At 50.0% G+C, this 12,031-nt stretch overlaps 1 protein-coding gene across 6 annotated transcripts in view; it reads left to right on the top strand.

The window, feature by feature from the left end:
* ATXN7L1 (ataxin 7 like 1) overlaps positions 1-12,031 on the top strand; it is a 278,049-nt gene that overhangs the window by 230,961 nt on the left and 35,057 nt on the right. For all 6 annotated transcript variants that reach the window (XR_010747497.1, XR_010747496.1, XR_010747498.1 and 3 more), the window contains 3 exons: positions 3,370-3,650; positions 6,514-6,596; positions 7,455-7,711. Coding sequence is in view for 1 of the 6 variants with exons in the window: in XM_066353681.1 (XP_066209778.1) it covers positions 3,370-3,650; positions 6,514-6,596; positions 7,455-7,711 (621 nt within the window). In the remaining 5 variants the exon portion in view is untranslated. The remainder of the gene's footprint in view (positions 1-3,369; positions 3,651-6,513; positions 6,597-7,454; positions 7,712-12,031) is intronic.

Raw genomic sequence — 12,031 nt, forward strand, 5'->3', positions numbered from 1 at the left:
GTTATTCAGGGCCCATTGTCATCTGAAAGGGACCCTTATGTGTCCAGGCTGGGACACTGCGTGGGCTGGGAAGGCTGACGGCGAAGAAGTGAGAAAAGGGACAGTGGAGAAAGCAGAAGTCCTGAGACAACTTCTGGACGGCCGGCTCGCACTTAGTCGCTGGAGTGCAGAGGCGCGCAGGGATCTGTGCCTGGGTGAAGCGGCCGCGGCTCTCAGCAGCTTCCCGCACCAGCCGGAGCTCTCTGCCGAGAGACTGAATCTCTCCGGCTGGCTTTCCACGTTATGCGGCATCATCTTGCTATCATGCCCTCCTTTGTTCACCAGTTGGGGCTGTTGCCAATAGTAGTGAAGAAAGGAGGCTGAAGACTCAACCGATGGCCCACGTTCCTACTAGGGACTGAGAGGGGCAGGTCAGATGGGGATGGCGGTCACTTCCCGCTCATTTCCTCCAGGGATGCATTTGACCCTTCCCACTGTCCCCGAGCTGCCTGAGTCCCTTTCTTCTCTTAACTTCTCAGCTCAGGCCAGACACAGGTTACCTGAGGGGGGAAGGCCAAACCTTTGGGGGTGAGAGGGACAGCAGGAAAAAGTGACCCATGCAGGTGAGGCTCTCCTCCACGCTGTCTATTGCCCTTCTCTATTAGCCGACAGACACCTCAGATTCCCACCCACAGCTCAGTCTCCCTTATGCCACTTCCAAGATTTGGCCCGTGTACCTGGCATCCAGGGTGTTTACTGGGTGGCTCAGCTCCCTGACTTTACCTGGTCCAGGGAACCCTGTAAAACATTCTTGATCATTTTTTCCCCTAAAGCCTCCCATTCCAATCCAATAAAACTCAGTTCCAGAGGGTTGGAACCAGCCTTTCTTTCTTATTTCTGATGGGTTTCAATTCCACATCCTGCCCACAGGAATGGGGATCGAAGTCCAGTGGGCGTTCTGGAAGCATTGGCAGTAGAGAGTATGAGTGGGCCATACTCATGTATTGAAGAAAATTACAAATTAGATCAGTCACAGATATCAGCTGGCTTGGCTCAAGCTCAGTTACTACACACAATTGAGAAGAAGCGTCACCAATGATATGAGTCAACTGTTGCAGTTCCACATGGCTGGACCCAGTGTACCTGTGTCCTCGTCGCTGCCTTAAGGAGCCCATGGGAGCTGGACGGGAACTTTAGGGGAGAAACGCACACTGAACTATGAACATTTGAGGACCACTTGGCTCGGCTTTTAAATTTCTTTCAGTTTGTAAGTTGTTCAGCTTAAGGCTGAATAATATTCTGTTGCGTGTATTTATCTCATTTTGTTTATCCATTCTCCAACAATGGACACTTAGGTTGCTTCCACCTTTTGGCTATTGTGAATAATGCTGCTATGAACATCGGTGTACAAATATTTTTTCAAAACCCCAACTTATATCATTGTGTTCTTTATTTATGGTTTTGTTGTTGTTTTTTAAGCAAGAGAAAGAGACAGACAGGAAGGGAGAGAGATGAGAAGCATCAGCTCATAGTTGAGGCACTTTAGTTGTTCATTGATTACTTTCTCATATGTGCCTTGACCGGGGGACTCCAGCCAAGCCAGCAACCTTGGGCTTCAAGGCAGTGACCTTTGGGCCCCAATAAATGACTATGGGGTCATGTCTACGATCACACCCCTAAACCAGTGACTCTGAGCTCTAGCCAGCAACCTTAGGGTTTTGAACCTGAGACCTCAGTGTGCCAGGTCAGTGCTCTATCCACTGTGCCACCACCGGTCAGGCTCATTTGTGTTCTTTAAAAATGAGTGAAGGAATGACCCTAGAAGAATTCCATATTCCATGGTTTTGGATTTTTTACTATTTGGAAAAAATTAGGAGTGCAGCACTGATCTCACCAGGTGCTGTCTTAGTGTGCTGATTTTTCTAGGGCTTTGATGCCATTCTTCAGCAATATGGGGCCGCTTTGAGAATTGCCGTTAGATAGAAAGTAGCAGCTCAGCAGTATCTCAGTGATTGAGACACTCTGATCAAGGATGAATTTGGTATATTGTTAAACCCACTGTTTGAGCTTCCCTTCCATGAGACTTGAAGCACCACACCACCATTCCCCAGGCCAGGAAAGGCACATGGTGGTCCTAGGGTGAGGTTGGTGAAGCCCAGTGACAATCTGCCCTACCTCTGAGTGTCCTTCTCACTGTGATCTGTGATCCTGGTTCAAAGCCGGGAAAGAATCAGGGCTAAGGAGTTGCTGAAATAATTTCATGAACAAATGGATCAAAGAAATTATCTGTGCATGAGTCTTAGAGAAGGGAGAACCAACCAATTATGCTGACAAATAAGACTCCTCCCCTGCCAAAACAGCCTCTCTCTCGTGCCCCACATGGTCTGCAGGCACATAGAAACCACATTCTAGATTGCGTGGCATTCAGATCGCTAAGTTAGCTCAGATGATCGGGGGGCGGAAGTATTAGCATTTGCTCTCCTGCAAGGAGGAAAGAAGACCTAGTTCAGGATCTAAAGCAAAGCTTATTCATCTTATCTCATCTTTTAAAACCTGAGACAGAGCCCTTCACAGCCCCCAGACGCAGGGTCCTCCAGCAGTAAATGCACAGAAATCAGATGCATATCCATTACCAGAGAAGTCGCAGGGAAGTAGGGCTAAGGTGAAAAATTCTGAAGAGCAAACATACCTTTGTGCTGTGTCTTCTTAAAATTCATCCTCTCACCTGCCAGCCTTGAGAATTGCCTATTTACATAACGAGCTGCCTAAAATGGAATATTAGATAATGTTACACGGCAGCTCACTGAATGTGAGCCCATCCCCAGGATGTGCGAGTGATCCAGGAGTCCTCCGGCAGCGTGCAGCATGGCCTGCAGCATGCCCCTGCGTGGTGTGAGCCTGTCAGCACTCCTGAGCTAGCAGATGTCAGGCCCAATCGCTGATCCCCGGTGAGAGACCAACTGAGCGGCGGGGGGAAGGGGTGTGATTCAGCAGGTGGCACAGTATGGCACACTGTCTTCAGGAGACAAACAGCATCTCTTCCTGAGCATCACAGGGATCACCTTGTTCTTCCCAAGGTGCTATCTGAGAGTCAGCTGACGTATAGGGACTGAGAAGGGGGAGATGCAGGACCTATGGGGACAATGGGGATGAGAGGTAATCAATCAGCTCTGATGCCATCCCTGGTGCCTGTACCTGCCTCGCACTCCCTGCGGTCCTTTCGAAGGCACAAATCTCCCTCTCATCCAAACGGGAATCCTGCTGCTCAGCTATAGGAGAAGTATAAATAAGTGATAAAGAAGTGTTTTGACAATGATAAGTGGCTCTAGCTTCTCGGTGGACCAGATGTATCAAAGATGGCAATTGTGTGTTTATTCGTTTATTTTTCAGCGTTCCAATTCCTGTAGTCAGTTTAGAGAAAATTCCTAACCTAGTGAAGGCAGATGGTGCCAATGTCAAAATGAACTCTACAACCACTGCTGCGGTTACTGCCTGCTCCACCTCGTCCTCCGCTGTCTCTGCCCTACCCTTAATTAAGCCGGTCTTGATGTCCAAGTCAGTGCCACCTTCCTCAGAGAAGATCTTAAATGGCAAAGGAATCTTGTCCACCACAATAGACAAGAAACATCAAAATGGCACCAAAAACAACAAGCCTTACAGGAGACTTTCAGGTACGTGTCTGTGTCCTTCACGTCTGGCTCATGAAATTGAGTCACATCTGTAACCAAGGAGTAGTGATGTGTTCTTATAATTAGACAGGTCTGTTTCATTTTAAGGGGGACATGGAGTTTACCTGCAAGCAGGACCCCCACCTAGAAATGCCAGCAGGCACGGATTCTCGTATTCCCAGGCCAGCTGTGGCTCTCACTCAGCTCCAAGGAGGGAGGCTGTGCACCAACCTCACGGTCTGGGATTCCGAGGGTCTTACTGTCATGCTGACTGGCTGAACTGCCCTCGGTTTTGTAGAGGCCTCACTACCGTGAATTTGGACAGCCCACAGTGACATTCACAGTAGCTAAGAGCAGGCTTGGGACAGTCCCATCAGTGACTGACCCACGAAGACACAACCTCTGCCTTTTGGCCTAGTTTCCATATTGATTCTGTGGTCCGGGGCTACAGCTGCCTTTCCCACGAGCAGTTGGCATTTCTATTCAGGAGCACTCGGGTTAGCACAGCTGATGAGGTGTTGGGGGTGTCCCTGGCCTCGGGTGTGATTCTGGGCTGTGAGCCGGTGCTGGGCGTACCTGGGGAGATGCACGTGTCCAGTCTCTGGGGCAGGGGTTGCCCTTCAGGGGCCCCCATGTGAATGATGCTTGCTGTGGATTTGTTGTAAAACCAAATCTAGCAGTTCTGCTGTTTGCAGGAGATCAAAATAAACTTCATAACTAATTCACGCATCATGGGCATTATCTAATGTTGAACAGAAAAAAAAATCACTATGAAAGCCACCGTGTGAGAAAGAAACTATATCTTCTGGTAGAAGCATACTTCTTAAGCACCCCCAAAATTGTGGGTCATTTTTATTCACTTGGTCTCTACTTGTATTTCAATTTTTCTGTCTTACATCTGTAACTTTTTAAAAAATTATTCTTAATAGTACTTCAGCCCAAAGCATTCAAATGACAAAAGTATTATACTCTGAAAATCCCCTCATACTGTTCACCCACTATCAAGAAAGAAAGGTAGAGCCTGGCATCGTCTTGGCACGTGGGGAGGCCTCACTGTGGATGGGAGCCCCCACTGCTGGCCCTCCTCTGTGGGAAGTTCAGTTTCACTCTGCAGAGATGGGTGGCAGTGCCCCTGGAAACACAAACAGGCCTGGCTGGGCACAGTACCCAGAGCCTGAGGTTCCTTGCTGTGGCAGAAGCATGCCCATGGCTTCCAGCCTGCCCCCCACTCTAAAGTTGTTTGGGGACTTTTTGCTATTTGTTGGTTTTGCATTTTGTTGGCTGTTTTGCCTCATTGGGTCTTTTGCTCCTATCTCACTTTCACATTCAGCCAAACCCCCAGCCAAACCCCAGCGCCCACCCCCAGCCAAACGACCCGCCCAGTTCCAGGCCAGCCTGAGTGCTGGGGCAGACCTGGGCCCAGGGCTGCACTGACAGGTCCCAGGGGAAGAACTGCGTGCCAGGCAGGCTGGGCCTGCGCCTGGGCACTCCTTGCTGGGCAGAGAGGGCTCATCGGAAATGGGTATCTCCAGGTCTGGCCATTATTTATTCTTAGAAGTAAAGCTTAAAAAAACGAATGAACAGGAAGCATGTTGCTAGCCAACCAGGGAGTCTGCCTTGGATGTAAGGATGGTTTTGTTGTACTTGTCATTTCCACCATCACGACCACTCTATAGCCCCCAAACCTTTTTTTAAACATATAATGCTCAGAGTTTACTCCGCTAATTTCAGACAGTTTTTCAGGCCAGGTAACCTCTTTTTAGTTTGCAGCTATTCAGGGCTCTTAAGGACACCACCCAATTTCTACACACCCCTCACCCACCCACCAACATTCTTTCTGAATTCCCAGAAGAGCTGTGTCATTCCTGCCCTGCAGGAGGCAAGGGTGTTGGGTGCCTCCTAGAAACAGTACCGGCCACCTGAGGGGTGGAACTGGAACGTCTAAGGGAGGGTCTTCAAAAGACTGCCCTCCCATCCCCTCATTTTCCTGGGGAGCAGAGCATTTTTGTAATCCAGAGGGGATGAAGGATCCCAAATGGGCCTAAAAAGAGCAAGTTCCTGAGAAGTAAAGCCAACATGACCCACCAGCAGCCCAGTGGGAGATCATGGGGACAGCCTGGCCTCCCTGCAGCCCAAGGGCACGGCTTGCCCTGCTCGCTCCCAGGGGCTCCAAGGCCCGCGCTGGGAGCAGGGCAAGCTGGAGCTGGGAGACCAGCAGGTGCTGCCCGCCTTGCCCCTTCAAGTCCGGACCGACTCTCCCCCCACCCTTGCCTATGACACCACTAGAATGTTCCTGAATCAGGGCAACTATTTTTCTGGTCAACAATGCTGCCTTGCGAGCCTTGTGCTGAGCACTTTGCAAAGCAGGGGAGAGGCAGGGTCACACTGACAAGTCAAGGAATAGTCTCCCCGTTCTATGGCTAAAACTAGCAGGAAGGCAGGATGGGTGGGGGGATGCGATGTACTCTTGGAAGCACCCTGGAGAAAGTGTCCTTGAGCCTCAGGTGGCTCCCCCTGGTCTGCCACTAGCTATGCCCAGAGAACCAAGTACTGGAGGAGCTTTTCAAGTGAAATCAAGTGTGAGAGCAGCATGGCTCCACCCCCACCCCCCATTCCCTGTTCCTCGTGCTGCATTCCGCCCCCTGCTGAAGCTGGACTTGGGAACTCTGGGTTCAGAAGGGTGCACCATTTTCCCCTGAGCGGTTCTTGAAGCATTTTAGCAGTTGGTTGGAGAAAAAAAACAAAACAGATTGCCTGACAGTGTCTCACTTGTTGGTGCAAATGTGCATTTTTTAAATGTAGTCTTAATGCCAAATCCTATTTAGTCTCCTTTTTTCTTATATTTTTTGTTTGTTTCTTAAACCAGAGAGAGAATTTGACCCAAATAAACACTGTGGAGTATTGGATCCCGAGACAAAGAAACCTTGCACAAGATCCCTCACCTGCAAGGTATTTCGCTTTCCATAAAAAATACTTCCTGCTCTCGCTGGGGCCTTTGTCGAAATGTTTGCATGCCACTCTCTGCACACGGCAGGGTGTGGAACCTAGACATGACCCCCAGCTGTTCTTTGTAAGGGAAATGCTTTCTTCTCTTCCATGGTAGCAGAGTGCCTGCCTCAAGCTGGCTGGCTTTTTAAGAAGGAAAAAAAAAAGGCTTCCCCTGTTACTTGTGAGGCCAGACAGTAAATTGTATTTATAGGCACTCACAGGCGGTTCTAAACCCTGCTACGTTTTAATGTATGCAGGATCGGCGGCGGCGGCGGCGGCGGCGGTGGCGGCGGCAGCAGCAGCACCCTGAAAGGCGGTCCCGCCGCGCCCCTGATCTGGCCACACTCGAGCGGCCAGGGGGACAGCTGACCCCAGGCGGCCACCACTGGGTAGCCCCCGGCTGCATATTTCATACTGAACTGCTAGTGCTTCTTGGGGAGCGAGGCTGTGGCTCTCTCTGCTTGGTGGCTCTGTGTGTCTTGGCCAAAGCGAGCCTCCCACCTGCACCTGGATTAACTCTAGGCTTTCTCACGGTGGCTTTTCATCAGAGAGATTTTCCTGGGTTCCGCACTGAAGTTCGTCGTCTTATGCCACGTTTTGGAGAAAGCTTTGGCTGCTTACTGCCAGGAAAGTAGGGCATAGCTGTGTTTGTATGGTCTCTGCCTCTTCCCAGCCACAGAACAGGAGCTGTTTCCTTGAAGTTGACTTTTCAAGCACCTCCAAATTCCCATGTATTGCTATTTCTGAAGTGAAGGGCCCGGGGAAGCAGGTTTATGTGCTGATCAAAGAGGCTGTGCTTTTCATCTCTCTTCTCCTTAGACACATTCTCTAAGCCATCGGAGGGCAGTCCCGGGCCGGAAAAAGCAATTTGACCTCCTTCTGGCGGAACACAAAGCCAAGTCCCGGGAAAAAGAAGTTAAAGATAAGGAACATCTTCTGACTTCAACGAGGGAAGTCCTTCCAAACCAATCTGGGCCTGCACAGGACACTCTGCCAGGATCTTCAGGGACATCTGGGCCAGAACCTAAAGTCGCATCCCCTGCAAAATCCAGGCCACCTAACTCTGTGCTTCCTAGGTAAGTCCCACTGTGGCCATAGCCGCTAGGTAAGTCCCACTGTGGCCATAGCCGCTAGGTAAGTCCCACTGTGGCCATAGCCGCTAGGTAAGTCCCACTGTGGCCATAGCCGCTAGGTAAGTCCCACTGTGGCCATAGCCGCTAGGTAAGTCCCACTGTGGCAATAGCCGGCCAGAGTCCTTGGTCCAGTGGCTCTGCCTTGCGGGGCCGTGTGCTATGACCACATGTTAGATGGATGTCGTAATAGTCCTGCCTTGTGCAGTAATGGGCATGAAGGGCTCGGCCATAGTGTTCAGTGGCTTTTACAGCTATCATCATTGTGATCCTGTCACTGTCATTATCCTTCATAGCAGACCTATATCAGAACAAAGGTAAGCTGAAAAGAAACACCTGAGTGACAGACACATCCGCTACCAGGCAACTTCCAGACTGCCTGGGTTTTCAGATTAGTTGAAGATTCCTGGAGCAAAGAGTGCAGAAAACCTGGATGAATGGGTAGTCAGCACACGTAGGAGCCCATTTGAGACAACATTTTGTGAATTTTTCCCACACCTCTTTGATGACTCAGGGAAGGGACAAGTGGCATAACAGAGGCTTTTTGTTTTTATATTTCCCTGCACACCCGGAAAGCCGAGCCACCTGCCTGTGGTTTTATTTAGTTGTCCTAGACAGAAAAGAAAGAACAGGAAAGAGAATAAAAACCCATTTGGACTAAAAGTGATCTAAAATCAATCCACACATGTATTTTGGTGGGCGGTGGATTGCCATGTTGAGCAACAGACTGATTTCCAGGTCATGGGACAGGGAACCCCTCATTTAAAAATATTTATTGAGCCCTGGCCGGTTGGCTCAGTGGTAGAGCGTCGGCCTGGCGTGCAGAAGTCCCGGGTTTGATTCCCAGCCAGGGCACACAGGAGAAGCGCCCATCTGCTTCTCCACCCCTCCCCCTCTCCTTCCTCTCTGTCTCTCTCTTCCCCTCCCGCAGCGAGGTTCCATTGGAGCAAAGATGGCCCGGGCGCTGGGGATGGCTCCTTGGCCTCTGCCCCAGGCACTAGAGTGGCTCTGGTCACAACAGAGCGACGCCCCGGAGGGGCAGAGCGTCGCCCCCTGGTGGGCGTGCCGGGTGGATGCCGGTCCGGCGCATGCGGGAGTCTGTCTGACTATCTCTCCCCGTTTCCGGCTTCAGAAAAATACAGAAAAAAAATAAATAAATAAATAACTTAAAATATATATATTTATTGAGCACTTGCTCCATAAACAAGGTACTGTTAGGTACCCTGTTAGGTACAGAGGTAAATGAAACTAGGTTCTGCTTTTTAAGAATTTAGAGTTTAAAGCAGAGGTCTCAAACTCGCGGCCCGCGGGCCGCATGCGGCCCGCCGAACAATTTTGTGCGGCCCGCAGACTAATCCACGAAGTTCAAAATATTTTGGATAAAAGTAAGCCTAGGGGCCTACTTGTATTTTTCATTTCTCTAGCATCCTAGCTAGATATTAGCTTAGTTAACAGCAGTTGTGATGCGAACTACAGTTTCTGGTCGTTTTGTGACACTGAGTAAACTGCATGTACGATTGTGCTTGTTGTACTGATTTTTTTTTTTGTTTTCAACTGCAGTGAGAAAAGTGTTGCGTAACAGTTGCCTTTTGTAGACCTAGTGCGGCCCGCCGAATGGCTGTGATCTTGCTCTGCGGCCCACATACTGAGTTGAGTTTGAGACCCCTGGTTTAGAGGATACGACTCAAATATTTATAACATCAATAAAAGAAAACATTAATGATACAGTAGAGAAATACAGGTCCTAGTATTCCCTGATGACCTCAGCATTCCAGGTCAGTGCTTTATCCACTGTGCCATCATAGGTCAGGACCTTGATGATTTTTTTTTTTTTTTTTTTTTTGTGACAGAGACAGAGAGAGTCAGAGAGGGACAGACAGAGACAGGCAGGCAGGAAGGGAGAGAGATGAGAAGTATCAATTCTTCGATGTAGCACCTTTTTGGCACCTTAGTTGTTCATTGATTGCTTTCTCATATGTGCCTTGCCCTGGGGGCTACAGCAGACTGAGTGACCCCTTGTTCGAGCCAGTGACCTTGGGCTCAAGCTGGTGACCTTGGGATCTCCAACCTGGGTCTTCCATGTCCCAGTTCGACGCTCTATCCCTGCACCACCATCTGGTCAGGCAGGACCTTGATTTTTTTAGGGGGGGGGGGGGTTGTATTTTTCTGAAGTTGGAAACGGGGAGGCAGTCAGACTCCCACATGTGCCCGACTGGCATGCCCGGCATGCCAACCAGGGGGCAATGCCCTGCCCATCTGGGGCGTCGCTCTGTTGCATCCAGAGTCATTCTAGCACCTGAGGCAGAGGCCATGGAGCCATCCTCAGCGCCCGGGCCAACTTTGCTCCAGTGGAGCCTTGGCTGCGGGAGGGGAAGAGAAAGACAGAGAGGAAGGAGAGGGGGAGGGGTGGAGAAGCAGATGGGCGCTTCTCCTTTGTGCCCTGGCTGGGAATCAAACCCGGGACTCCTGCACACCAGGCTGACGCTCTACCACTGAGCCAACTGGCCAGGGCCAGGACCTTGATTTTTAATGGATACTGTGTGCGTCTCACAGGGCAAGTAGGCTTTAAGAGAACAGTTTTAAAAGAAGGGGAAGAAGTTGGTTTCTAAAGTAAGAGCAGATATTTATTGGCAGTTGTTACTGATTTACCACATCCTTGCCCTTACCCCTTGAACTTCGGTGCAAGCCTGACCCAGTCTGACCTCTGAGTCGCTCTGTAGGAGTGACCAACTTCAGCTTCCTGCACTCAGGAGGAGCAATTGGAGTAGTCATGGCCTACATCATCATAACCACTGTCGTGTTGTTGTCTTCTGTTTACATTGCCACTTTCCCTGCTGCTCCTTATTTTGCAAGATCATTTTGTCATTACTTCTCACTGTAATGCTGATGTTGGTGAAGGACATTACCCTTGCTTTAGAGTGGAGAAGACAGTTCTGTTGCAAACTTCTGGGAAGGACTTAAATTCTATTACAGTGACTTTCAAACTTCCTTGGACTGTAGAATTTTATTTTATTTTTTTACCAAGTGAGAGAGAGAGACAGAAAGGGAGAGAAAGGGAGGAACCTCTCGTAGTTCTGGCACCTTTGTTGTCCATTGATTGCTTCTCGTATGTGCCTTGATCCGGGGTCTCCAGCTGAGCCAGTGACCCCTTATTCAAGCAAGCAATCTTGGGCTTCAAGCCAGCAACCCAGTGCTCAAGCTGGTAAGCCTGTGCTCAAGCCAGCTACCTTGGGGTTTCGAACCTGGGACCTCAACATCCCCAGGTGACGCTCTATCCACTGCACTACCAATTGGTCAGGCAGAAGTGTAGAACTTTTCATTTCCACAAAACCTTACATGGTATCCAGTGTAAAAGCAGACCTGCCTCTACCTTGAGCCAGCACAGCCCTGACCTCGTCACACATGTACTTAGAGCCCGCTGTCTCTCTGACCTTCTGAGGGATCACTTCATATTCCACAAGGTCTCCAGAGAACTCAATTTGAAAACCCTTTTTAGGCCCTGGCTGGTTGGCTCAGCAGTAGAACATCAGCCTGGTGTGTAGAAGTCCCAGGTTCAATTCCCAGTCAGGGCACACAGGAGAGACAACCATCTGCTTCTCCACCTCTCCCCTTTTCTCTCTCTCTCTCTCTCTCTCTCTCTCTCTCTCTCTCTCTCTCTCCCTTCCTCTCTCCCTCTCCCCCCCTTCTCCTGCAGCCATGTCTCAAATGGTTCGAGCCAGTTGGCCCTGGGCACTAAGGATGGCTCCATAGCCTGGCCTCAGGCGCTAAAGTAGCTCGGTTGCTGAGCAGCGGAGCAGCGACCCCAGATGGGCAGAGAGAAACAGAGAGAAGGACAGATAGGGACAGACAGGCAGGAAGGGAGAGATGAAAAGCATCAATTCTTTGTTGCGGCACCTTAGTTGTTCATTGATTGCTTTTTCATATGTGCTTTGACCAGATGGCTACAGCAGACCGAGTGACCCCTTCCTCAAGCCAGCAACCTTAGGCTCAAGCTGGTGAGCCTTGCTCAAACCAGATGAGCCCACACTCAAGCTGGCAACCTCGGGGTTTCAAACCTGAGTCCTCTGCATTCCAGTCTGATGCTCTATCCACTGCGCCACTGCCTGGTCAGGCCTGCCTCTCACTTAATAAAAAAAAAAAAAAGGCTGATGGAAGCAGTTCTCATCCAAGCAGTGGTACCCTATTAACAGAGAAGCCAGGGGGCAGCTGTTAAAAAATAAAACAGGCAATGGAGCCTTAATAGCTTCTTGTCTTGTTCCTTTCTGG

The sequence above is a fragment of the Saccopteryx leptura genome, chromosome 12 (genome assembly GCF_036850995.1).
Source record: "Saccopteryx leptura isolate mSacLep1 chromosome 12, mSacLep1_pri_phased_curated, whole genome shotgun sequence".
Classification (NCBI taxonomy): Eukaryota; Metazoa; Chordata; class Mammalia; order Chiroptera; family Emballonuridae; genus Saccopteryx; species Saccopteryx leptura.